General features: G+C 33.8%; 2 protein-coding genes and 1 long non-coding RNA gene across 3 annotated transcripts in view; 1 reads left to right on the plus strand and 2 right to left on the minus strand.

Moving 5' to 3' along the window:
* The first annotated feature begins 845 nt into the window (after nucleotides 1-845).
* On the plus strand, nucleotides 846-16,608 carry LOC126977140 (E3 ubiquitin-protein ligase TRAIP). The gene is made up of 9 exons (XM_050825845.1): nucleotides 846-967; nucleotides 1,045-1,131; nucleotides 1,372-1,584; nucleotides 2,889-3,047; nucleotides 4,476-4,577; nucleotides 4,936-5,049; nucleotides 7,687-7,921; nucleotides 10,990-11,112; nucleotides 14,610-16,608. Exons 1-9 carry the CDS (start codon nucleotides 939-941, stop codon nucleotides 14,883-14,885), a joined length of 1,338 nt encoding a protein of 445 aa, XP_050681802.1. The 5' UTR covers nucleotides 846-938; the 3' UTR covers nucleotides 14,886-16,608.
* A 2,531-nt stretch (nucleotides 16,609-19,139) lies between these two features.
* LOC126977463 (putative peptidyl-prolyl cis-trans isomerase dodo) overlaps nucleotides 19,140-25,154 on the minus strand; it is a 56,368-nt gene continuing 50,353 nt past the window's right edge. Inside the window, exons 5-6 of the mRNA XM_050826280.1 lie at nucleotides 22,762-22,965; nucleotides 19,140-19,398 (exon numbers count right to left, since the gene is read on the minus strand). Coding sequence (XP_050682237.1) covers nucleotides 19,199-19,398; nucleotides 22,762-22,965 — 404 coding nt within the window. The 3' untranslated portion in view covers nucleotides 19,140-19,198. The remainder of the gene's footprint in view (nucleotides 19,399-22,761; nucleotides 22,966-25,154) is intronic.
* On the minus strand, nucleotides 23,678-24,778 carry LOC126977612 (uncharacterized). The gene is made up of 3 exons (XR_007732292.1): nucleotides 24,505-24,778; nucleotides 23,817-24,289; nucleotides 23,678-23,773 (listed from the first exon to the last, which is right to left on the minus strand). It is a non-coding gene; the product is annotated as an uncharacterized LOC126977612 (long non-coding RNA).

Here is a 25,154-nt window from a genome sequence, read left to right on the forward strand (position 1 = left end):
TAAATATTTTATTAAAAACAAATCTTTTGTTACTACTTAATGTATAAAGTCGTTTCAGCATGAACAAGTGCAAATTGAACTTATAAATTTTAAAATATTTTTTTTCTTTCTTTACACTGACTACAAGATTTATAATTTTTCTAATTCTTATTGCAAAACTAAGTTTAAATTTAATGTAATTGGGCCTCATGAGAAAGAGGTCGGGTAAACAAACTTTTTTAATTCCTTGTATTATGTCTTATGGCGAAGATTACTGCGCATGCGCGGAAAAAAATAATTAACGTGGGATAAAAAAGTTTATAATTAAATTAAAAGGTAATGAAGGCCGAACAGATGTTTTTGTTGGACGAACACATAAGAGATAGTTTCAAAGTATAAAAAAAAGAAGAAAAATTTAAAAAATCTATTGTTGGCGCTAACTTGAGATTTAATTTTTTAAAAATAAAAAAAAAGATAAAACATATTTGGATCAAACATTGAAGAACGGTTAAAGAACAATTGAATTAGCCAAAAATATTAATAAAAAATTAATTACCCCCCGCCAACTTAAGAGAGTCTAAGAGTAAGAGCATTTTGTTGTCGAACTTTAAAAAGTTGTTTCCCACTCTAGGTATATTACATGCTTACAAGGCTTTGTAATTTTTTATTTGGGTCCCGGCACATATTATTAGCATTACAGGTAGCGATATTACAATATCTGAAAAATTAATGAGTCTGTATGGTCTGTAACCCTTGCTTCACTCACACGGGAAAAATTAAAAAAATAATGAAAATATAAATTAAAAAAATCAGTAGTCGGATTTGTAAACTAAAAAGTTTTTACTTTTTAGTTTTTAGCAATGCAATTAGTTTTACAAATACCTTCCTTACTTTAAATTTCTAGTATTTTATTCTTGTTAAATGTGCTCATTTTATACTTTAGAATTACGTCAAATATCATGTTGGATCTACAATTAGTATTTATTTAGTATGTATTAGTTGAAATTTAACTAAATTAATAGTACATAATATTAATGAAATGCATCTCATTTGCACAATTTGTAGTGACCTAGTAAATCAAACAGAAACCTTAAGCACGACAAAATGTGGACATATATTTCATTACCAATGTTTAATTCAATGGATAGCAAGGTAAATGGTTTTAACTTACTTACCATTCTTGTTCTCAGAAAATATTAAATATTTTGGCCAAACTAAAATATTTTAAACGGATTTATTTATATACATAATAATACTAAAATCTTCTATGTATCTTTCGTGTCTAGAAGATAAAAAGCAAATCTTATCAACATCAGTTTTCTAATTTAACTAATGCTAGACTATTCATGGTGTTTATTTGCATTAATACTATTGAGTGCTATTTTTTAACAGATCAAAGTCATGCCCTCAATGTAGAAACAAAGTGACAGAGAGCAGTTTGCTCAGGATATATCCAACTATATCTAATGAAAACCAAAACTATGATGCGGCAACATTACAATCTAGGCTTGATGATGCTCTGCTGCAGCTTAGACAAGAAAAGATTGTATGCAAGGAGAAGGAGGATAAAATTACTAGTATAATGGCTGCCTTGAAGAGAAATGAGTGAGTTCTTTTCTGAAATTGAAATAAAATAAATCACTTATTTGAACAGATATTTGCTTATATGTACTTATATTATGGGAATAATCTTGCAAGTTTGATTAAGTTTCATTACTGTTATGGATCTCCTATATTTAAACTAAATTTAATTGGGTGGATATTTTCATGTTAAGCAACAATAGCTCAATTGAATGTATTTTGAAGTGAAACATCCTGTTTATTACAATGGAGTGACACTCAGGATTCTTGAAAAACCAGAAATCAGAGTGGCACACAATTGCACTCATAAATTTGAGACATAAGATGTTATAAGTTCAAGAACTGTTTTCAATAGTGTAAAAAATCAAAATGTAATATTAATGTAAAATTTTATTATGTAAATGGGAAGTATAATTTATTTGAGGGTACAATTATAAATTTATTATTTTTTTACCGACTCGACTGTAATTGACTGATTTTATTATGGAATAATATTATTGTTCATAATAATTTACATCAGTAGTAGGTTTTTATTTACCTGCTCAGTGGTGTACACTGCAAAATTTGGTTTATGTGGCCATACACTTTTTTTGGTTCCAAACAAGAATGATGTGGACCGAAAAGGGCTTTTAATTTAATTTATTTATTTATTGATCCAACAAGGTGAGCACCAAAACAATAAATAACTAACATAGATATAACTATTTAGGTGACACCCCAATTATAGGTGCAAATCAAGAACAATTAACAAAACATACAAAAACAGAGCATTACTTACGTTTTAGCAAATTAATGAACAATATAAATATTAAAAAGTATATTAGTGTTTCAAATTTTAAATTAATTAAAACTGTGAGAAATAAATTAAATTTGACCTAGGGAAATACAGAGGTATGGGACCATCATGGACTGGCACTGGACCAAAGCCAGTCAGACTAGCACTTAAAGGATTTGGTACCTTTTAAATATTATTGTACTAGAAATGCATTGCTAATAATAATAAAGTGTTTATTACAGTTAACAAAACATAATGTGTTGCTATATTCTAATAGTCTATAAAATCTTGCAGTATTTTTATATTGACTGAAAGAAAAGAATATTCAATCATATGTAGGGGGGACATGTCATGTTGCTTTTCCCAATATTCTAGGGACCAGTATAAACTATTAGTTACCACATTCCAATGTCTATAAACATGGAATAGCTTTATATTAACTTAAAAAAATATTAAACAATTATACTATACAAAATGGAATTACTAGTTAAATATAAATTAAATTACATTCTTATTTAAAACTTGTTAATAATTTTAAATATTTAAATTTCAGAGAAATATTGAAGGAATTTGAAAGAAAATATGTTTCTGCGGAAGCTGCAGTACAGGCATTGCAGATGCAAATGAAATATCTTAAGCAAAAAAATAATGAGGCAGAAAAACTAAAAGAGGAGAATGAGGTGCTTAATAAAAATCTGCAGACATTAAATGGGTATGGCAATTTGTATACTATGTCTTATTGTTACATCCAATATTCTTTATTCCTCTCCAAAAACTTTTGTGATAATCAGTCGGGTGTGATTAGTGTACATCAAGGAGTTTCAAGGGTGTTTATCCTTGAGCAAAATACTACAGATGCTGATTCTGGCAATAAAATTCTTCAACCTGGTCCTTTTGATACTCAAATCAATTCACCTAAAATGTGTTTGGCAGACATACACAGTTAATATATAAGATAAGATAGTTCAAAACTAGCTATTACAAGTCCTAATACACCTAAAAAACTGATTATTATAAATTACGTGATAAAAACTTATTAACTTATTGACACAATAATATGTCATAACAATAAATGCATCTGCAATTATACAACAAAAAAATGTAAACTGGAGTTGGCCTAGACATATTAATAACTAAAATTTGCAAGTGAAGTTAGCCTTGGTTTATTTGCGACTACAAAAAGCAACTGGATTTGGCCTAGTTGTAATTATGACTCCAAAATGCAACTGGAGTTGGCCTGGTTTTATTAATAACTACAAAATGCAACTAAAGTTGGGTTGGTTGTATTCATAACTACAAAATGCAACTGGAGTTGGCCTGGTTTTATTAATAACTACAAAATGCAACTGAAGTTGGGTTGGTTGTATTCATAACTCCAAAATGCAACTGGAGTTGGCCTGGTTTTATTTATAACTACAAAATGCAACTGAAGTTGGGTTGGTTGTATTCATAACTACAAAATGCAACTGGAGTTGGCCTGGTTTTATTAATAACTACAAAATGCAACTGAAGTTGGGTTGGTTGTATTCATAACTACAAAATGCAACTGGAGTTGGCCTGGTTTTATTAATAACTACAAAATGCAACTGGAGTTGGCCTGGTTTTATTAATAACTACAAAATGCAACTGAAGTTGGGTTGGTTATATTCATAACTACAAAATGCAACTGGAGTTCGCCTGGTTGTTTTAATAATTTTAAGATGCAACTGAGTTATGTTAAAGGCCGCCAACACTCCTGTGATTCCTCTGGTGTTGCAAGAGAATTTTAACAAGTTGTCCAAGGCCTGAGGCATTCATTTTGGAATGGGTGGTAGTTTTTTTTGACTTTCAATAAGTGATGTCACATCCTATTTTGAATAATAATATTCGAATTTGAATTTGTGGGTGGAGGTGATCATCCAAAACCAGGTGACCTCCTTTTCCATAAAAAAAAATTGCCTGATGATAGATGATAGAGTCCAAAGGAAATCTGCATTTCTCATGATAACATTTTTGTTTCCTTATTTCAGCAAATTCCAGTTTATTTAAACTAAATTTTGGTTCTAAAATCGTGTGGATTCCAGATACTGATTGAAATCATGTATAATTGTTTAAATTATAATATTTTACTTTTCTCTTAAAAATTTGTAAAAAATTTCAGCTTGCAGAGAGTGCTAAATGCTACAAGTGAAGAAGTGGAACGAATGTTGGAAGGGTACACAGATGTTAGGACCATAGCTACATTTGCTACGGCCTTAAAGAGGTTGCTTTATCCTTTAATAGCTGGTGTATATTCACTGAATTTACTTCACCTTTGTTGAATTTAGTTTAGAATAAAATTTGTGCCTGATATTACAACTGTACAGGACACAAGATCTAACATTTATCTTAACTTTAACTGTGTTTGTTTGTAACTTTAATGTTGGAGGGTAATTTATTAGATTTTATTGTTGTTTGAAGTACATGAGTGTTTCTGTATGAGCCGAGTTGCATGTAGTCTAACCAACTATAATAATAATAAGTCAACTATTATTTATCAAGCATTTGTTGAGTTCATATCATTTGATTTTTTATTTAAAGTTTTGTGATTTTTTTATATTGCTGTAATTTTTGTGTGACAGAGCTCTCTGTGAATCAGAAGATAAGAAAAATAAAACAAGAGATCAACTGGAAATGACAAAACAAGAGCTGGCTGCTGAGAAGAATTATGTCAAAGAGCTGCAAACTAAAATTGGGTAAGAGTTTTCATGTAACTATTGTTTTTGTGTAATGAGAAGAAAGTGTATTGTGTTTTTGATAGTTAAATAAGAAATCATGCAAGTTAGTAAAATGTAAATTTATTAGCTCTAATAAGTAACTTATTATGTAGGATGATATGATTATCGAGCTGTATGAGATTTGTTTGTCAAACAAGTAGTTGCTTGCTTGTAATTGAGTAGTTTAATGGTTAATAACTAATATATTTTCGAAGTTTATGGCTCAAACTTGGGAAGAACCGGCACAACAAACTCAGCGGGCTTTTTTTTAAAGTTTCATTACACTCCAATTTATAATTTAACTAGCCTGAATGCGGTCGCTACATTTCCGATCTGTGGTATTATTAAGAAAGTCTTTTATATTATGGTAGCCTTTACCTCATAAACGTAAATGTCTATTACCAAATCTTTTGAATTTCTTAATACATTTGTTTTAAACATTGTCTGGGATCTTGTTGTAAAAGCATATACAACGCCCCACAATAGACTTACTAACTCGACTTAGCCGAGTAGTAGGCATTATAAGTTTATGTTTATTCTGGTGTGTTAACATTGCGATTATCACAGTTTGTATAAAATTTTGTAATGTGTATGTTCATACATGACATAAAGAATATGTTGAGAGGAAACAGTTTAAATGTTTAATACAAAGTAATAAATTAGAAGTTTGTAAGTTGTAACTGTATTTATAATAAAGTAGTTACGTATTTAAAAGTAAAATAGATTTACAGCTGTATTTAGTCGTGGAAGTCAAAACAAAACAACGATATAGTATTATTCAAATTATTATACGCGATAAATCAAATAATTGATTGATTATGAACATCAGCGTATGCAATCATGCGATCATGATCGTAAATATACGATAGGTTTATGTATATAATCCTATCCAACATAAAGCCGCCATCACATCTCTTGACACCTGTTGTTGCGGATGTCCACGCGGTTGCCGGCCCGTTTGGCCCCTCTTATTTAAAATAAACATGGTATCCGATATTTTATTAAATATTATGATATTTTTGAGATCTTCATAATATATTAAATATTGTGATATTTTTCGCCTGTCGCTCATCATAGTGAAAACATTGTAGTAGGTGTACTATTTGTCGTTAATACAGCTTTCGTTTCGTGTTATAATCGACCGCTTCTCGACTTCTTCATTTGGTTTCTTTTGAAACAGTCAAACTGTCGACCAACGCTTTATTTGAGGATCGTATTGATAAATCCAGGATTAATTACCTGTCACAATTCGTAGAGCTTGCCGAGACAGACCTGCTTCAATGTTATTGGTCATAGTATGGCACCATTCCCCACAGGTTAGTTTGGAAGTATACTTCTATACTTCTCACGCGAAGGTGCTAGGTCTGGTGTAAGAGTCTTGTGAAATCTTCCCGATCCAATCTGCTTTATATTATGCTGAATTTTATATTTTATACATACAATTAAATTCATACAAGTACGTTGAAATTCACTGCTGACACATTTTCATCGGTAACATCCATCGAAAGACGACCATTTCTTTCTGCATCCCCCAACGATAGACGACCGCGCTTTAATTAGTGATGCTACTCGCTGGTTTAAGGCTAAGAAAATGTTTACGACGCAGATCCATTTTTCAACGAGACACAATAATTCAATTTAGCATTCAAAAATTATAAAGGTTTAATTGTTATTAGAGCGATGGTATTTTTACTCGTAAATTATAACATATTTTTAAATAATAAGCTACAATTAGCCATGACTTCATTCCTAAAAACTTTTTGAGTGCGGCACAAAATACCAGGCGTATTTGCCATACTTAGTTATTCTTAACCTGTCTCTTACTGTTTACATTCTGAAAATAAAAGGTAATTCTAATAAACCTTACTTTTTCATATAATATGTATTACATGAATAAACATATGCAATAAAAATACGATAATTTTATGTGTGATTTTGATTATGCCTGTTGGCAACACTGATGATGAACATGGTATAGGTGTATTCGTTTATAAAAGTGATGATTGCCGAGAGAGATTAAGAAAGTAAAAGCACTAAAATAAACTATATGGGTTTATTTGTATTAAGAAATTCATACATTTCATTGAAAATGAAAACGTTTAATGAACTCATAACATTGATTTACAATGGCTTAAGTTCAATGATAAAATTAATATACATTTACCAGTGGGAGGCTCCTTTGCACCGGATGCCGGCTAGATTATGGATACCACAACGGCGCCTATTTCTGCCGTGAAATGTAAGCATTACTGTGTTTCGGTCTGAAGGGCGCCGTAGCTAGTGAAATTACTGGTCAAATGAGACTTAACATCTTATGTCTCATGGTGACAAGCACAGTTGTAGTGCTGCTCAGAATTTTTGGGTTTTTCAATAATCTTGAACGCCACTGCACTGTAATGGGCAGAGCGTATCAATTCCTATCAGCTGAACGTCCTGATTGTCTCGTGCCTTATTTTCATTAAAAAAAATTGATCATGCTAAACAAATTATTTCAAACAAATAATAAATAATTAAGTGTACAAGTATAATGTTGGAGCTAATATTAAATGTATTTGTGAGCTGTTTTGTTGTGGTTTAGATATTTACTCGCATTTTCAAATAGCTTCTTGTTTACAGACTGCTTGAGGAAAAGATTTCAATGTTCCGACAGAAATTAAAAGAAATTAAAGAGAAGAAGATAAGAATGTTCGCAAGTGAAGGTTGTGGCGACGCAGTGGGAAATATTGAGAATGCGAAGGACCGGGACGAGTCACAGTGCGAGGTTGACGCGGGCGACACCGTGCGAGGATACGAGCACAAGTCTGTGTTGAATACCACCGTGTATGACTTGTCGGAGCACGACACGAGCATCGTGAGTGACCTCTATGTCATAATAATATAAATATATTTACCACAGGAAGTGACAATAACATAACATATTGCAAGAACACAGTCTTGCTAAACGTCACGTAGCTCATCACCTCGTAGCCGCTCTACGACACGGGGAGAAGAACTAGTTAAGAAACTCCCAGCGATCTTAATAATAACATGTTAACCTATTTGATATTTTAAAGCGAAGCAAGCAAGGAATGCAAAAAAAAATATTGTATATAAGTAATTTTTTTTATATACATGTTTCAAATTATAATTTATGAGGGGAAAAGTGTTGCGTCTGCGTAAGTTAGCTGTTTCAATAATTTGTATCCGACTGTCGTGTATCATTGACGCGTACCTGTATACGAGGGCTGCACTAAAAGTATCGGGAATAAAGGAAGTGACACAAGATTACTATTTAAAATTGTATTTATTGCTTTTCGAAGTATTCTCCGCGAAATTTGACACATTTTTCCATACGATGGAACCAATCATTGAAGCAACCATTCCATTCGGAAATTGGGGTCTCCAAAATGGCCGTTTCGTAGGCGTCCACAGCTTCTTTAGGTGATGAAAATCTCTGACAACACATTTTTCTTTTAAGGAAAGTATAGAAATCATCAGGGTTTAGGTCGGGGCTATACGGCGGATGGTCTAATAATTCTATGTTTTCTTGCTCTAAAAACTCTTTTGTTCTGTGCGCGGTGTGAGAACTCGCATTGTCGTGATGGAGGATGATGCGGTGGTTGCAGTTCTCTTTACGGAGTTCAGAAACGACCTGTGGCAAACAAATGCTCGACGGAAGCGAAAAAGAGAAAAATCTAATTTGCTAATTGCTTCTTATTTGAATAGATAAATACAGAATCATCCATCAGATATGATTTTTTACCGTACACCGTGATTTATGCCTAAAATACGATTCATTCATGTGTCCATGTAGTAAAAGTTTAAAAGTAGCAAAACTACATTGAAATTAGGTAAATAAAGTGTCATTGATCTTATAAAAAAATAATTTAATATTAATTATAGTATATAGCCACATTGCTGATATCAATTATTTGTACATAAAATAATGAAATTTATTTACTTTACAATTTTACTAACGACGGCTCCCAAAAAGTTTTAAGTTTACAATTATTATTTTTTGTATCTTATGTTATTGATGAATGTCTTTTTGTTGAGGGTTTATTACAATAAGATAATAGGAGAAGAAAAAAATGATCCATTGATTCTTCTGCAGTTAGCAAGGGATATACCGAAAGGGACAGTGTTACTGGAACAAACTCCTACGTAAGCAAATAGCACTCACTGTCTACGTCCGCTACCTACCCTAAAACTTGTTTTTGTAGTTTGATAATTCAGCTACCTATATACGCACTTGTTTATTATTACATTTCGTATTAAATTCACTGGTACAACGCTTTTCTACATAATTTCCTAAAATATACTACTTCGATCAGCCCAAAACAGATAGCATCAATATTTCGCCATTTCTGTACGTTAATCTATGCCCGCACTCGAGACTCGAGTCATGTTGCGGCATTGGGCTTGACTCGGCTTGGCGGCGATCGGCGATGACATGGCGTCATATATATTTTGTTAGAGAATTAATGAAATAAAAAAAAATGTTATAATTCATGATTCCTTAACTGTGGTATGTAAATCTATGATTTCTTTTTACTTTCGTAATTACTGCATCTTCCCATAACACAAGACGGCATTTTAATGTTGTACCTATATCAAATAGTAAGCAATTCTGTTAACATCGAGTCAAGTATCGAGAGAGCGACTACGACCACAGGAACCAATTGACTCCATTTAGGCGATTGATTTTCGGCGCGCTAGTACATATCTACCTCTTTTAATACTATAATATCACTGTTGGAGGACGTATAGCTTACCAGCGATAGAAGTTTGTATGGAAATTGCAATTCACGCGTCCCAATATAAGGCGATAATAATGACTTTTCGTGTATATTGGGACAGCTTCAGATTATTTAAGGCTAATTACTGACAGTAGAAGTTAGTAATTTATCACTATCTGTTGTCTGTCTGTAGATAGTATATTGGGAACGGCCGTTATAATCCAACGCTATCTGTCGATAGGTTATAGAAATGTAGGTAAGCATACAAGGATAGATTTGTCTACCTCTAGTAAGTTAAACTAAGTATAGATAGGTTATTGAAAACTGAAAATGGGAAGAGATAAAGTATCTCCAATAACTTATTTATATTGTTGCGGACACCATTTTTAAATGTTAGTTAGTTAGCTAGTTTAATGAATATATATTTTTTATAACATAATTTATAAGTTTATTGTTTTTTACTTTAAAAATGAACAGAACCTTAAGATTGATATTAATATTAACGTTGAGGTATGCTACCTATATGATTCTATGCGATAAAGTACTTGAAATTAAATTTTATTTTCTGCATTTATGGATTTTGTTTAGTTTGGCAAATTAATTTGAGGAAATATGAATTCCAAGAACTTAAAAATTAAATTAATTATCACATAATTACTTTGTAACTTTCACTCCTTTAATTTCAGCATAAATAAAATCTGAGGTTTAAACAAAAAAAAGGTCATCAAAAGCATCATAAATTTTTGGAAGATTATCCGATTGTGCTTGAACAAATCCACTTTCAGTCATTTAATAAAAAAACAACATAAAATTTAATATGTCGCACCAATCATATAATACATGGAACCAAAACCAATGATTATGTTTAATTATAGACTTTGACGTCACACTGTGCTTGAACCAATAGCATTATTGCAATTTTCTTTACTTAATATTCATTAGCAACAATTAGTAAGAAAAGACTTTAAGATTAAATCAATAATAATAAAGAATATTACAACTGATAAACAACAAGTGTTGCATAGTTCAAATAAATCTTATAAAATCATTATAAATTCTGAAGCACATCTCTTCGAATGAATGGTGGATTTTGGGTTCAATAAGTAATTTATAAATTTTGATTTGAATTTTTACAAAAAATAAAATAAAAACGTGGCACTTTATTGTGTTAGTTATTAGTTTGTTTGTTTTGTTTGTTTAGAAATCTTTAGTGAACAAGATAGAGAGTGCAGCCTCTCCGTACCTGAACCTGCAGCAGTGCAGCCTGGCACTCTCAGTCCTGCAGCGACACCCTACCCTGCTGCAACCTGACAAACGCCAGAAGGTATCACGTGCATACATAGTTGCCTTATAGTTACTTGATAAATGGCATTTTACAAGCACGAGCTTTTCCCATGTGCAATCAAACTGGAATAAACTTTCTTGCGAAATGTTTGCACGATGATAATGACACAGGTTCCTTGAAAACTTCTCTTTTCATAGAATTAATAAAGTTATTATTCCAGTGGTTTCTGAATAAAAATAAATAATTGTTGTTCTAGTTAAGTGTGTTGAATTTAATCATGAAGTCATTAATTGGTAAACAGTTGTTTCAAAACAAAAAAGAAATTTTGTGGTGAATATGGATAGATCATTGCGCTCGCCACCTCTCTCATTTGCCCAGTAATTTCACTAGTTACGGTGCCCTTCAGATCGAAACGCAATAATGCTTACACATTATTGGTTCACGGCAGAAAAAGGCGTCGACGTAGTATAACCCATAACTTAGCCGGAATCCTGTGCAAAAGTCCCTGCCACTGGTAAAATGCCTCTTAAAAGCGAACTAATCCAGTACCCTTTTATAATTTTATTTTGTAAGTCTGCTTGGTATACAGTGTAGTGTCTATCTATATAGCAGCTCTCTAATAATATTTATCTATACCTATGCTTTAAAACCTCTATTAATGATTCTGAAACAGTTAGCTTATTGCCAACGTAATGTTGTACGTAATTTCATAACAACACCCCAACAGACAGCCACATTCTTATTGCTCGATGCGTGGTATCTGTATGAATTTCAAAGAAAGAAAATTTTCGTTCACGCGCTTTCCACAAGAACCAAGAACGTCGCGCGCCGTAAAAAAGTAGATTATTCGAATTTCCGCCATTTTTCTTCCATATTTTTATTGTTTTGTTCACAAAAATGAGCGATTCATTTTAAACACTGAATATTCGAGTGAATTTTAAATTATTTCACTATAATAATAATAATAAAACCTATTTATTTTCAATCTACTATTAAATTAAATTCTTACAGTTATATATATGATTACATCTATTATAATAAATATTACTTATTATTAGCATTATTTACATACATAAGAATATATATATATATATATATATATATATACATAATTTTTATTTGTATTAATGACTGTTATGTACTGTCATCATTATTGATTGGAACCCCTTCTTGGGTATAGGCCTCCTCCAGCTTGTTCCATGCCTCTCTGTCCATTGCTATCTTTTTACATAAGTGTCCTGCTGTTGCTTGAATGTATTCTATCCACCTTTTCCTAGGACGTCCTATTTTTCTTTTTCCTATTGACCCTTCGCACATAGTTGCCTCTGAGGTCCATCTATTGTCTCTACATCTTGCTATATGTCCAGCCCACTTCCACTTCTGTTTCAGAGCGTAATGTAAGGCATCTACAACCTTTGTTTTTCGTCGTATCCCTTCACATTTTACTTTATGTATTCTTTTTATTTTTAGTACGCTCCTTTCCATTGCTTTCTGACATGAGACAAGTTTAGTTTTAATTTTTGTATTATACGTCCACGTTTGGCATCCGTATGTGAGAGTAGGTAAAACACAGGTATCTAAGACGGTTTTCTTTAGGTGGAGGGGAAATTCTCCTTTTAGGATTTCTTTCAGGGACCAGAACTTTTTCCAGCTCATGTTAATACGGCGCTCGACCTCTTGTTCTTCGTTTTTGTCATCGAATGATAATTGCTTACCTAAGTATATGTTGTTTTTGACATATTCAAGCAGCTTTCCGTTCAAGTTGATTATGTTTGTGTGGCTGTTTGTCAATACCTTGGTTTTAGTTTCATTCATTATGAGACCTACTTCTTCGCTTTTTGTGTTCAAAGTATTTAACATTTTTTCTAATCCCTTACTTGTTTCTACAAATAAAACAATATCATCCGCGAATCTGAGGTGAGTAAGTAAGCCAGTTGAAATTATCAAAGATGTGTTGCATTACCATTATGAATAACTTGGGTGATAGGGGATCTCCTTGTCGCACTCCTCTGCAAATCGGTATATCTGGGCCTCGTGTCTCTAGTTTGACTTGGCTTACGCTTCCCTTATAGATGCTCTTTAGCACTCGTATATACTTTTCGTCTATGTGACATTTATACAGAGCTTCCCAAATAGAGTCGTGGGAAATCGTGTCATATACTTTGGCGTAATCGACAAAAGCGATATATAGTGGCCTGTTGAACTCCTTGTATTTCTCTAACACTTGTTGCATTACTTGTATGTGGTCTGTTGTTGAAAATCCGTTCCATCGGCTGGAGCTTATCGATTGCCGGACTTAATCAACTTCGTAAGATTGACGTGAACAGTTTATACCAGGGACCAGGGCTTTTATCTGCCTTGAGTTTTTGGATGTGTTTGATGACTTCCGTAATATTTACTGGCGGTGGGTTGCTTCTGTCTGGATCATATCCCATTGTTTAATCGATTATAGTGGTACAATATGCTGAGTTTGATGATTTTTCATATAATTGCTTATATAAATTTGTGGCAACGTTTATGATGTCTGGTCTACTCTTGGTTTCTTCTGATTTTGTTTTTAAGTTTGTAATCCAGTTTTTGTGCGTGGTCAGTTTCTTATAGGCTTTCTTTGTGCTTCTGGATTCTTTTAGACTAGTTTCAATTATTTTGTTCCTGTGGTTTTTGTAGTCTTTATCAATAGCCCTACTTGTAGCTTTAAATAATCTGCTCAATTCTTACTTCATTTCTTTCGATTTTTGTTTTGTTTTTAAAAGTTTAGTTCGTCTTGTGAGGAGGGTTCGAGTAGATTCACTAAGTATTTTGTGGGTGTCTTTATTTTTTGAATTACGTACAAGGCTTGTGTTGATAATATTGACCAGTTTAGTGTAAAAAGTTTGAATATCTTCTTTTTCTTCATGTTGTGTTTCCAGTTGACCTGTGTTGGTTTCGAGGTTTATTAGATACGACGATTTATCCTCTTCCGTTCTGAGAGACTTAGGTTGTGCTTTGAAGGATATTCTACTCTTTTTGCCTTGATCTAGTGTGTAGGTAGCTCTTTCCAAGCGATGGTCAGATGTAAATCCTAATCCATGTAATATTTCCACGTTTCTTATCTGCTTAGGGCTCCTCGATAGAATAAAATCGATCTCATTTTTTATGTTGCCACAAGGGGAGAGCTAGGTCCATTTGCGGTTTTCTCGTGCTTTAAAAAACGTGTTCATTATTGACAATTTATGTTCTAGTGCATATTGAATTAGTTTAAAATAAATAATTGCTTCATTAATATTTAGTTTATTTGTATATAATCAGTAATGAAGATATTAGGTTACTACTAGGACTGGTGTTTTAATGTTAGCAGTAAGCTAACTGTTCCAGAATCTTTTAGAGGATTCATATTCTGGGTGTAGATAAAGTCTTGTATGCAATTGTTGATAATTAGTTATTAAAACACTCATGTGATACTATTATCGTGTTTTAATACTCCTTATTACACAGCAGTTACATAAGTGACTATTACAAGTACAAGGCCACCGTATTGACCTTTTCAACTTTCCCAGTTATGTTCAGCGCAGAACAGAATCGAGCAGCCGGCCTGCCAGAGTATATTCAGCGTCCGAGAGCGGGCGGACGCATTCAGCTTCGTGGATGATGACCAGCTGTCGAAGGTAAACGCGACTCATGACGGGCTGGGTGGGCGCGCCAGAGCTGACCACGTACCGCTCCGTAACCCCCTGCCGCGCCTCACCTTGCGCCACCGACTGAAGCGGCCTTGCGCGCAACAACCCGCCACCATCGATAAGTTCATCAAGAAGTCGCGCGAGGCGTCGCCGTGACCGACGTCGTCTGTTATTTATGTTATAACATTCAATTAGATATGTATCCACAATTTATGTAGATGGAGCCGAAACCTGACAGTTGAACAAGACATATCAATATGTGTAAACCATACGTCTCGAACGGTTGGCATAGTTGGAAGAGCGCTCGGACGTAACAAGAGAGGTCGCTGATTCGAGTCCCGCATCCCGTTCATAAATTATTGATACAAATGTTATTTAATTAATCCCAGAATTAAGGGATATCACTTTAAAAATAGTTTAAAATATTATTATGATTGATATTCATGTTACCAATAATTATATTGAATCCTAATAAGTGTATTCATAACTGTTAATAAAAGTGACTGAAACTAAATAGTGTTGAAATGCCGCAGCCGTATGGAAAACGAATAATTTTAATAGTATCTAATGGCTCGGTAGTGGTTAGTTTGGTCATGTCTAGAAAAAATCTTATGTATAAGCATTTCTCAAAACTAATAATGTAATATAGACTAGGGATGGCAGAAATACAGTCAGTCACCTAATTATTATATCTATATAGACGCGTTACATTTGTTCATAGTTCATACTTCCCCGGCACCGCTTACCTCGTAGCGTTACAGTTCGGTTTGCCTTACGAACTTACAGCCACCATTCATTAAGAAGCATATATTCGAGCTTCGTGCTTTATCCGCCTTATCTAATAATATTTATCAATTATTAATTAATTAATTTATACTAATTAAAATGATATGTTCCGTTTAATTGAAACATGTTAGCCAGTGCTAGTTGTTATAATAATCAATTATGATCTGTAACATTATTTTATTACACACAGAACGCCGCTACCGCGTACTGTTCAAGTACTGTTAAAGCGGGTTCACATCCGCGAGCTCTGCCGACAGTGCTCGTGTCGTACCTTCGACTAAATTGATTGATGACCCATTTTGTTGGTAATACATTTAAAATCATATAAACAGTTGTATAACAATTGGTGGATTGTCAGTATCTAATAAAACGAACTGACTCTAATCTCATACATTGACGCTGAATCAATGTGTCGGTTGTAGACTTGGCCGGTCCACGGTTATAACATTGTTCGTTTAGGTGTATATAACACAAAATGAGTTTTCATTTACTTATAAGTCAATTTTAAATATTTTTATTTAAATATAGGATTTCAAATCGAAAAAGCATACCTCAGACTTGAGAAGAACGGGCGCAAAAAACTCAGCAGCCTTTTTTCGTAAATAATGTAGGTATTATCGTACAATAAAATTGACTATTTAGCCTGTAGGCGGTCGCTCCTTTCCCAAAGTGTGGTATCATTAAGTCATTTATTTTATAACTAGTACAAAACAGCACTGATCACAGAAGTACGTATTACATGCTTGTTCGTTGTACTCCAATGTTGTGGACCCTCGCAGTGTGTGTACCTCTTCTTCTCGCTTTACAGGATTGAAGTGATCATCTAATGTGAAGTATATAATTAATATAGATAAGTGTAGTAAAATGTCCAATACCAATACCTACATTTGACTGTTGTTCTTGTAATTTTGTTTAAATTACCTATTAAATATTAAGTATTGTAATTTGATTAATTTAATAATATTATTGACATATTTTGTATAATTTAAGACAATTATCACAATTGATTATGAAAGTTATTAGATACTAATTGTTTTTGAAATAATTTTTTATAATGAATACAATTAATATAATATATTGAATTGGATTTTTATTTGTTTTTTATTTTTATTTGACATGAAAAAATTTGTTGAATGAACTTAACTTAGTTTATATTCCAATATAATAACTAGCAATGTTGTTAATTACTTTGACATTTTAATCAAACTGTTTGTTAATCGTTTGTAATAATACGACGCCACTCCCACGCCGTATAATACACTCATTGGTGTAGTGAGGTGTTTGTTACCTGTCAATGTCATGTACGTGTTTGTACAATTTTGATGTCACTGATCTAAAAATGCGTTCCGTTTCTCATACATATATAAAAGTTAGTACCTAGAAACGCTTTCGCACTACATCCGATCCGTATCCGTGAAAACACGGTCCGAAGTAGTCGCAGAACTATTTCTATGATAGTTAAATCAAATCAAAATAACTTTATTCATGAAGGTCACGGAAATGACACTTATGAATGTCAAAAACAATATTTTTCTTATTGAATCTACCGCTACTTCGTAAAGGGTTGAGCTAATGAGAAGAAGTAGCAAGAAACTCATTGCCACTCTTTTATATCAATATTTACATTTCCATCGATTTACAAATCATTTCAATGACAATATAATATGTAAAATGATGCAACAAACATACTCAAACTTCAAATAGTCTTACACGAGTAAGTCAAAAAAGTAAATGTGAATTAATACAAAAGTTATATAAATTTATAAAGATATTCTATATAAATAGATAATCTATATAAAGTTATTCTGTGAGCATTTTATAAGCGATTATAAACAATATATATATTGTTATATATATATATATAATCACTTTTAAGAATCTGAAACCGAGTCTCCTGCAACGGGATCATCGTGCCACCACAAGCAGCGCCCGTTCACGAGCAGGACGAATTAACGAACTAGATCCGGCTTCCGTCATCCGATTTCTTTTAGTAACCCATTACAAATAGTTCTGCGACTACTTTTTAAATAGGGAAACGGGACTACAGGAATTAAAAAAATCGAACAACAACTATTGAGAAAACGTAAATAATTATTGATCTCCTTTTTGTTAACCGACTTCAAAAAGGAAGAGTTTATCAATTCGATCGGTATTTTTTTATGTATGTACACCGATTACGCTGAGATTTATGATCCGATTTACGTGATTTTTTTTCCAAATGTGATAGGTACGTACCTACACTCGCCACGCGTGACTTTGAGCGGGATAGCTTTGTCTAGAACAAAACAACCCAAGCGGACAGACACTCGTGGCCAGACAACCTTAATAATAACAGTAAGTAAGCTGTTTATAATATTAAGTTTTATTTTGTTTAGGGCTTGGCACCGACTTAAAACCTATCAACAGGTAGCACATATAAATAATAGTATTATATTAAAGGTAAAGGTGTATTAAATTAAATTTTTAATTATTTGATACTTTTCAGTTTTTGAAGTCGGTTTTTTTAAACGTAGTTTTTTTTTATTCTGATTTTTCCTAAGTCGTCGTTATGGTGGTTAGTTCGTTATCAAAGCGTTGTTTATAAATACTGTTACAATGAGTTCCTATATCTGCATATAAGAATTCATTATAAGGTTGGCCGTAAGATAAAGAGTAACGGCCTTACAAATAAACTGGCCATAAAGGTATAACTGATGATAAACAAAGAAAATGCAAAATGTTTACAATATCTTTGACAATTCTCTGTCAATACAATGATAATTCTGATGATTTCCAAATGACAAGCTGCCTTGCAAATAAACGCAGGAAACGTTATACGTCCGAACAAATCATTCGTAAGCAAAATGTCTATTTGTAAATATGAATAGTGATCATGAAGTGAGATAAGAATGGTCGGCCTAAAATAATGTTTTGATAAGGATAAAGTAATATTAGAAAGAAAAAAGCAATGAAATAATAAAGTAAAAGAGCAATTACATTTGGCAACGATACCGCGTGTGAGAGATAGGTTCACTTCGTCAGATTCATCTGATATATGTTTGCGTCTCCCAGCATTCTAAAGAGGGTTTACAATTCACCTATCAAATCAAAATCAGTTTATTCAAGTAGGTCACGAAAATGATACTTATGAAAAAAAAAATCTTATTGAATCTACCGCTACTTCGTAAAGGGTTGAGCTAATGAGAAGAAGTAGCAAGAAACTCATTGCCACTCTTTTATATCAAGATTTACAGATCATTTCAATTACAATATAATATGTAAAATGTAAAATGATGCAACAAACACACTCAAACGTCAAATAGTCAATGTCTTACACGAGTAAGTCAAAAAAATAAATGTAAATGAATACAAAAGTTATTGAGTACAGTAGCTGCATCATCCACATACACCAATGAGGTGATTCGTACTTCTGTTTTGGTCTTATATTCCATGAAAAAGACGTAGGGACGGGCTCAGCTTAAGAAATTAGGGTTATTTTGTTACCCTTTTGATACGGAACCCTTTAAAATATGTAGAATATTTACAGCTGCAAGTTTATACATGGGTAATGTGTTAATATTGTTATGAAACTCGCGAAATGGTATGAGCTACAACTGTACCTAGAAGTATTAAAACTGATCCATAAATATTTAAATGAATGTATTTACTGACTTTCACAATAAATGAAAAGGTAAACAAGTTTTCTATTCAAAATCAATGTCTTCCATCTTCTGGTAAGCAGTCTTCAGCTGCTGCAACAAGTTGTTCACCTGCGAACGATCTATGAGGAGCTGGTCCGTGTTCTGCTCACCAGCAAACACCTCGTTGGAGGTGATGGTCAGCTGGACTGCATTGATAGATCCCTCCGGAGCCGGAGACGCGGACACCTCACTCACCTTGTTTACTGGAACAAAGTTTGGGTCCAATTGATCAAGAGTGCGACAAAGATTATTTAAAGGCCAAAGAAGTAGATACCAACATTCAATGTACCCTACACACAAACATAGTGAATGCACTCCGTCATAAAAATTGAAAGATTAATTCACACGTAATTTTTTACCTCTCTAAACTTGTTAGTTTTGATTTTTAAATAATAATACATGCAACGATTCTTCTTTAATCTTTATTGATATGCATTCGTTTTAACTAAGTACCTATTTAAATCTAAAAGCGTTAAAGTTTTTTTTTACTCAAAAAATTAATAAATGGAATGTGTTATGAAACGTTGGGTTAACTAAAATAAAAATGTAACTTTTACGCAAACATCTAATATAAAACCGTTACAATTACACGCGTTTTAATCCTTTAAATGTGTTTTATTTAAACGTGTTATCTGTTTTAATTTGTCAATGTTACGACTTCACTATTTTAAAGCGCCTGTATACCCAAACGTGTTACAAATTGTATAAATAAGTGTACCTTAGTGTATAAATTAATTAATAGCGTTAGCGTCTAGTCTATTAAAATAACAAGTTCTTTGAGTTTTTTATTATTAGCAATTCAAAGAGCCCATGTTCACGAATATAAACCAAAAGAAAAATCATTTGTGTACATTATGTACCTACAATACATTCTATAACTATGCCAAAGTCTATTACAGAAATTGGGCATATCCTTTTATTTATTAAAATTCAAATATTTTTATTCAAAATAGGATATGACATCACTTATTGAAAGTCAAAAAAATCTACCACCCATTCCAAAATGAATGCCTCAGGCTTGAGAAGAATGGGCGCAACAAACTCAGCGGGCTCTTTATTTCATCAAAAAAGAATTTTTACAAAGTAATATTGTACAATTAAACTTATTATTTAATAGACTGAGGGCGGTCGCTCCATTCCAATCTGTGGTATCATTAAGAAAGTCATTTATGATACCTTTACCACAGAAACGTTTTTTAACAATTCTTTTGAATAACGTAATACTTTTGTTTTGAACATTTTCTCGGATCTTGTTATAAAAGCATATACATCGCCCCGCAAAAGACTTCCTAACTCGACTTAGCCGAGTAGGAGGCATCATAAGCTTGTGTCTGTTCCTGGTGTTAACATTATGGTTATGACAGTTTCTTGCAAATTCACTTATGTGCCTATGAACCTATATTACACTATCAAGAATATATTGAGAAGCAACTTTAGGACCTAGATTATAAATAGCGCGAAGAGCCTTTTTCTGCAGCACAAATATTGTACTAATATCGGCAGCGTTGCCCCCCATAGCAATATACCATAGGACATAATACTATGGAAATAACTAAAGTATACTAGTCGCGCCGTATCTATGTCAGTTAATTGTCTAATCTTTTTAACCGCGTATGCTGCAGAACTAAATGTGTTCGCTAATCCTTGAATATTCGATGTCAGATATAATATCGTTCACTTCGTCATACATAGTTAGGTTTCTTTTCACTTTTGAAAATCAGTGAAGTGTCGTCCGCAAACAATACTTCCTAATGTTTTTTCTCTATAAGATTAGGAAGATCATTTATATAGATAAGGAAGAGGAACGGTTCGAGAATAGACCATTGTGGTACCCCCATACTGAGAGGAGTCCCAGGAGATCTCCTGCCATTCGCGTCAACCATATGCCATAGTGACATAGCTTCCGGACCAGCGTTGAATGTTGAACACAATCAAAAGCCTTAGATAAATCATAGAAGATGCCAAGTGCATTTTGCGATTCCTCCCAGGCATCAAAAATATTCTTGATAAGCTCAACACATGCATCGTTGTTGAACGTCCCATGGTAAAGCAAAATTGTTTCAAATGAAGTAACTTATGAGAGTCAAGGTAAGTACGCATTTAGCTTAAAATTATTTTTTAAAAATTTTACTAACGGTCGGCAAAACCGACACAGGACGATAGTTATTTGGGTCAGAAGAGCATCCCGACTTAAATATTGGTGTAATTTTACTATGTTTCAGAAGGTCAGGAAACACGCCATTATTAATACAATTATTAAAGACTATTGCAAGATATAGTGCTATGACTTTAATTATTGAACTTATTGTTTTAAGAAATACCCCATAGATTTAAACGTTTCAATTATTTCTCCAGGGCTAACATAACTTAAATTGAAACTTTATTGACATTCACTAACATTTTCCACAAGAAGTGATTCAGCTACACTGGTAGATTAGACAGGTGTGTTTGTAATAGAAACTGGAATCTCAGAAAAAAAATCTCAAAAGCAGTAGCAAATTTTTGCTGAGATTGAATTATTGTATTGTTTATTGATAGATAGTATTCAATGTCTTTCAATCTTCCAGATTCCTAGTTAATAACATTACAAGTCATCTTTATTTTATGATTGTGCATTTTTTCGGTGCATTTTGAATTATTTGTCTAGTATGCACAGACTTTGCAATACAACAAGCAATTTTAAATCATTTCGAGTATTTTTTAACATACTCGACAAAAGATCTCTCACTATATAGTTCATATAGCCTCTGTCTGTTCCTGTGAATGCCAGCTGTTGCCCAATCATTAAATGACAAGAGACCACGTGATTTAGTCAAAAGACAGTCGTCATAGAAGTAAGTATAGAAGCAAACTCTGTTTTAATTATTTTAAATAACATATCATACATTTCAATGAGTTTACGATTATATTTGAATAAATTCAAATTCGAAAGTTTTACTGCCACATTACTTTTATATTTCTCCATTCGCCTATTATTCACAGAAACAAACGTAAACTTTTTAATTTTAGTACATTTATTGACCTTAATATTAAAAGAGGCTAACTGACCAAAGCGGTTTGAATTCAGTTTGTTTATTATTGCCTGAGAAATGGATTTATAATTGGTAAATATGTTATCATTACAGCTTAATCAAGGCATAAATTAAAAATAGATTGGAACGGCATTGGCGTTCTCTCTTTCGTTCTCCCATTACCAAGTGAAAAGAGAAGGTACATCATCCGAAAAACCCTCCAAAACTATTAAGGAAGCACCAATTTACATGTTTATAATTTGTGAAAATAATAGGGCTAAGTATGAAATTGCCGTACTAATGTAGGCATTTCCGGTTATTTGAATTATTGTATATATTTATTCGACGCTCTTACGGCGAAGGAAAACATCGCGATGAAACACACACACCTACGAAGTTAATTAAAGGTTGTGTGTGTGTGTAAAATTGGCCAATTAAATCCAGAATGTTTTTACGCAAAAAACGCTAGACGATGGGCTGCAGAAAATGGCTTACCTTCACCTTTAAAATGCTTTAAAAGGCAAAGCTTTAGGTCTAATGGCATCAGGCACTCACTCATGAATCCGTTGGCTCGCACGGAGGCCTCGTATGCGGCGCGCGTGCCGTCCGCGGCCTCCGCCAGCGCGGCGGCGTGTGCGCGGGGCACGCCCAGCACGAGCAGGTCACGTGCCAGCTGCACGCCGCCGCACGCCGACCGCTGAGCCTGCCGCAGCGTCCACCGCACGGCGCCGCACGCGCGCGCGGCCTCCTCGCGGGACGCTGCACATAAACCCACATCCACATCAAACTACTGATACTAGCTCGCTCACGTCACAACCTCCGCGACTGATGGTAAAATGATGAAGTTACTAATAAGTAACTTTACTAGATTGGCGGTAAATCGTTTATCATATATTTTTTATCACATGTTCAAGACGGTTCGTGAAAGTGAAAATGGAAACACCGAAATATATATAGGATAAGAATAATCCTATCATAACATTTTATGATTTAAAAAATGCCTTTTCGGTACAAGAATGACCTGTTGATCTTCTGAATACTGACCATTTGTTATTTTTTTAAAGTGATAACTCCCACTTCACTTGGTTGGCTCAATGGAAGAGCGCTCACACGAGACGCAAGAGGTCGCGGGTTTGAGTCCCGCATGATTTATATATTTGCTTTATAAATTTAACTTCAGAATACATGAATATACTGGAATTAGTCGAGTAGTAGGCATGATATATCAAAATTTAAATAATAAGAGTCCTTAGTAATGTTAAATAATATTGTGTAAAAAGTTTCACTTGCACGTTTATAAAAAAAAGCCATAACTTGACATCTATTTAAGTAACTAAATGCTATAATTAATATTGCGCTGATCACACAGACAAACCATCAATATGATTTGGTGGGACCATTATTTTTTTAGTCAGTGTAAAGTCAAAACTGTAGTAAATAAATATATATATATGATAAGTTTCAGTTTTCATCTCATCTATCTCACACACGCTAGTGTCTATCACTTCTGTGGCTCTCATCTACCACACACACGCTAGTATCTATCACATCAGTGGCTCTCACCTGTCTCACAGACGCTAGTATCTATCACATCAGTGGCTCTCATCTACCTCACACACGCTAGTATCTATCACATCAGTGGCTCACATCTATCTCACACACGCTAGAATCTATCACACCAGTGGGTCTCCTCTACCTCACACACGCTAGTATCTATCACATCAGTGGGTCTCATCTATCTCACACACGCTAGTATCTATCACATCAGTGGCTCTCATCTGTCTCACACACGCTAGTATCTATCACATCAGTGGTTCTCATCTACCGCACACACGCTAGTATCTATCACATCAGTGGCTCTCATCTACCTCACACACGCTAGTATCTATCACATCAGTGGCTCTCATCTATCTCACACACGCTAGTATCTATCACATCAGTGGCTCACATCTATCTCACACACGCTAGTATCTATCACATCAGTGGCTCACATCTATCTCACAGACGGTAGTATCTATCACATCAGTGGCTCTCATCTATCTCACACACGCTAGTATCTATCACATCAGTGGGTCTCATCTATCTCACAGACGCTAGTATCTATCACATCAGTGGGTCTCATCTATCTCACACACGCTAGTATCTATCACATCAGTGGCTCTCACCTGTCTCACAGACGCTAGTATCTATCACATCAGTGGCTCTCATCTACCTCACACACGCTAGTATCTATCACATCAGTGGCTCACATCTATCTCACACACGCTAGAATCTATCACACCAGTGGGTCTCCTCTACCTCACACACGCTAGTATCTATCACATCAGTGGGTCTCATCTATCTCACAGACGCTAGTATCTATCACATCAGTGGCTCTCATCTATCTCACACATGCTATTATCTATCACATCAGTGGCTCTCATCTATCTCACACACGCTAGTATCTATCACATCAGTGGCTCTCATCTATCTCACACACGCTAGTATCTATCACATCAGTGGCTCTCATCTATCTCACACACGCTAGTATCTATCACATCAGTGGCTCTCATCTATCTCACACAATTTCTTAACCAGAAATTGTTGCTATGTTTAAATTGCAATCGATGGCATGGGAAAAGGAATTGACAGCCCTTTATTTTTAGAACTTCCCTGTAAACAACATTTCTTGTTCTTCTTTCGGGTTGAAGAAAAATCTGGTAAACTGACTCTGGAGCACGCCATATACATCTGGCCATGCAATAAACAATCATTTCTGAGATCTATACCGGTTAGTTTCAAAGTTTGGCCCTGTGCTTTATTAATTGTCATCGCGTAGCATAGTTTAACCGGAAATTGCAGATGTTTCATTTCAAATTGGTAATCCGATTGTATCAAGGGAATCCTAGGGATATAGACTGTTACCCCTTAGTTGACGCCAGTAAAAATGGAGCGCCAACTTTGAGGTG

The sequence above is a fragment of the Leptidea sinapis genome, chromosome 2 (assembly GCF_905404315.1).
Source record: "Leptidea sinapis chromosome 2, ilLepSina1.1, whole genome shotgun sequence".
Lineage (NCBI taxonomy): Eukaryota > Metazoa > Arthropoda > Insecta > Lepidoptera > Pieridae > Leptidea > Leptidea sinapis.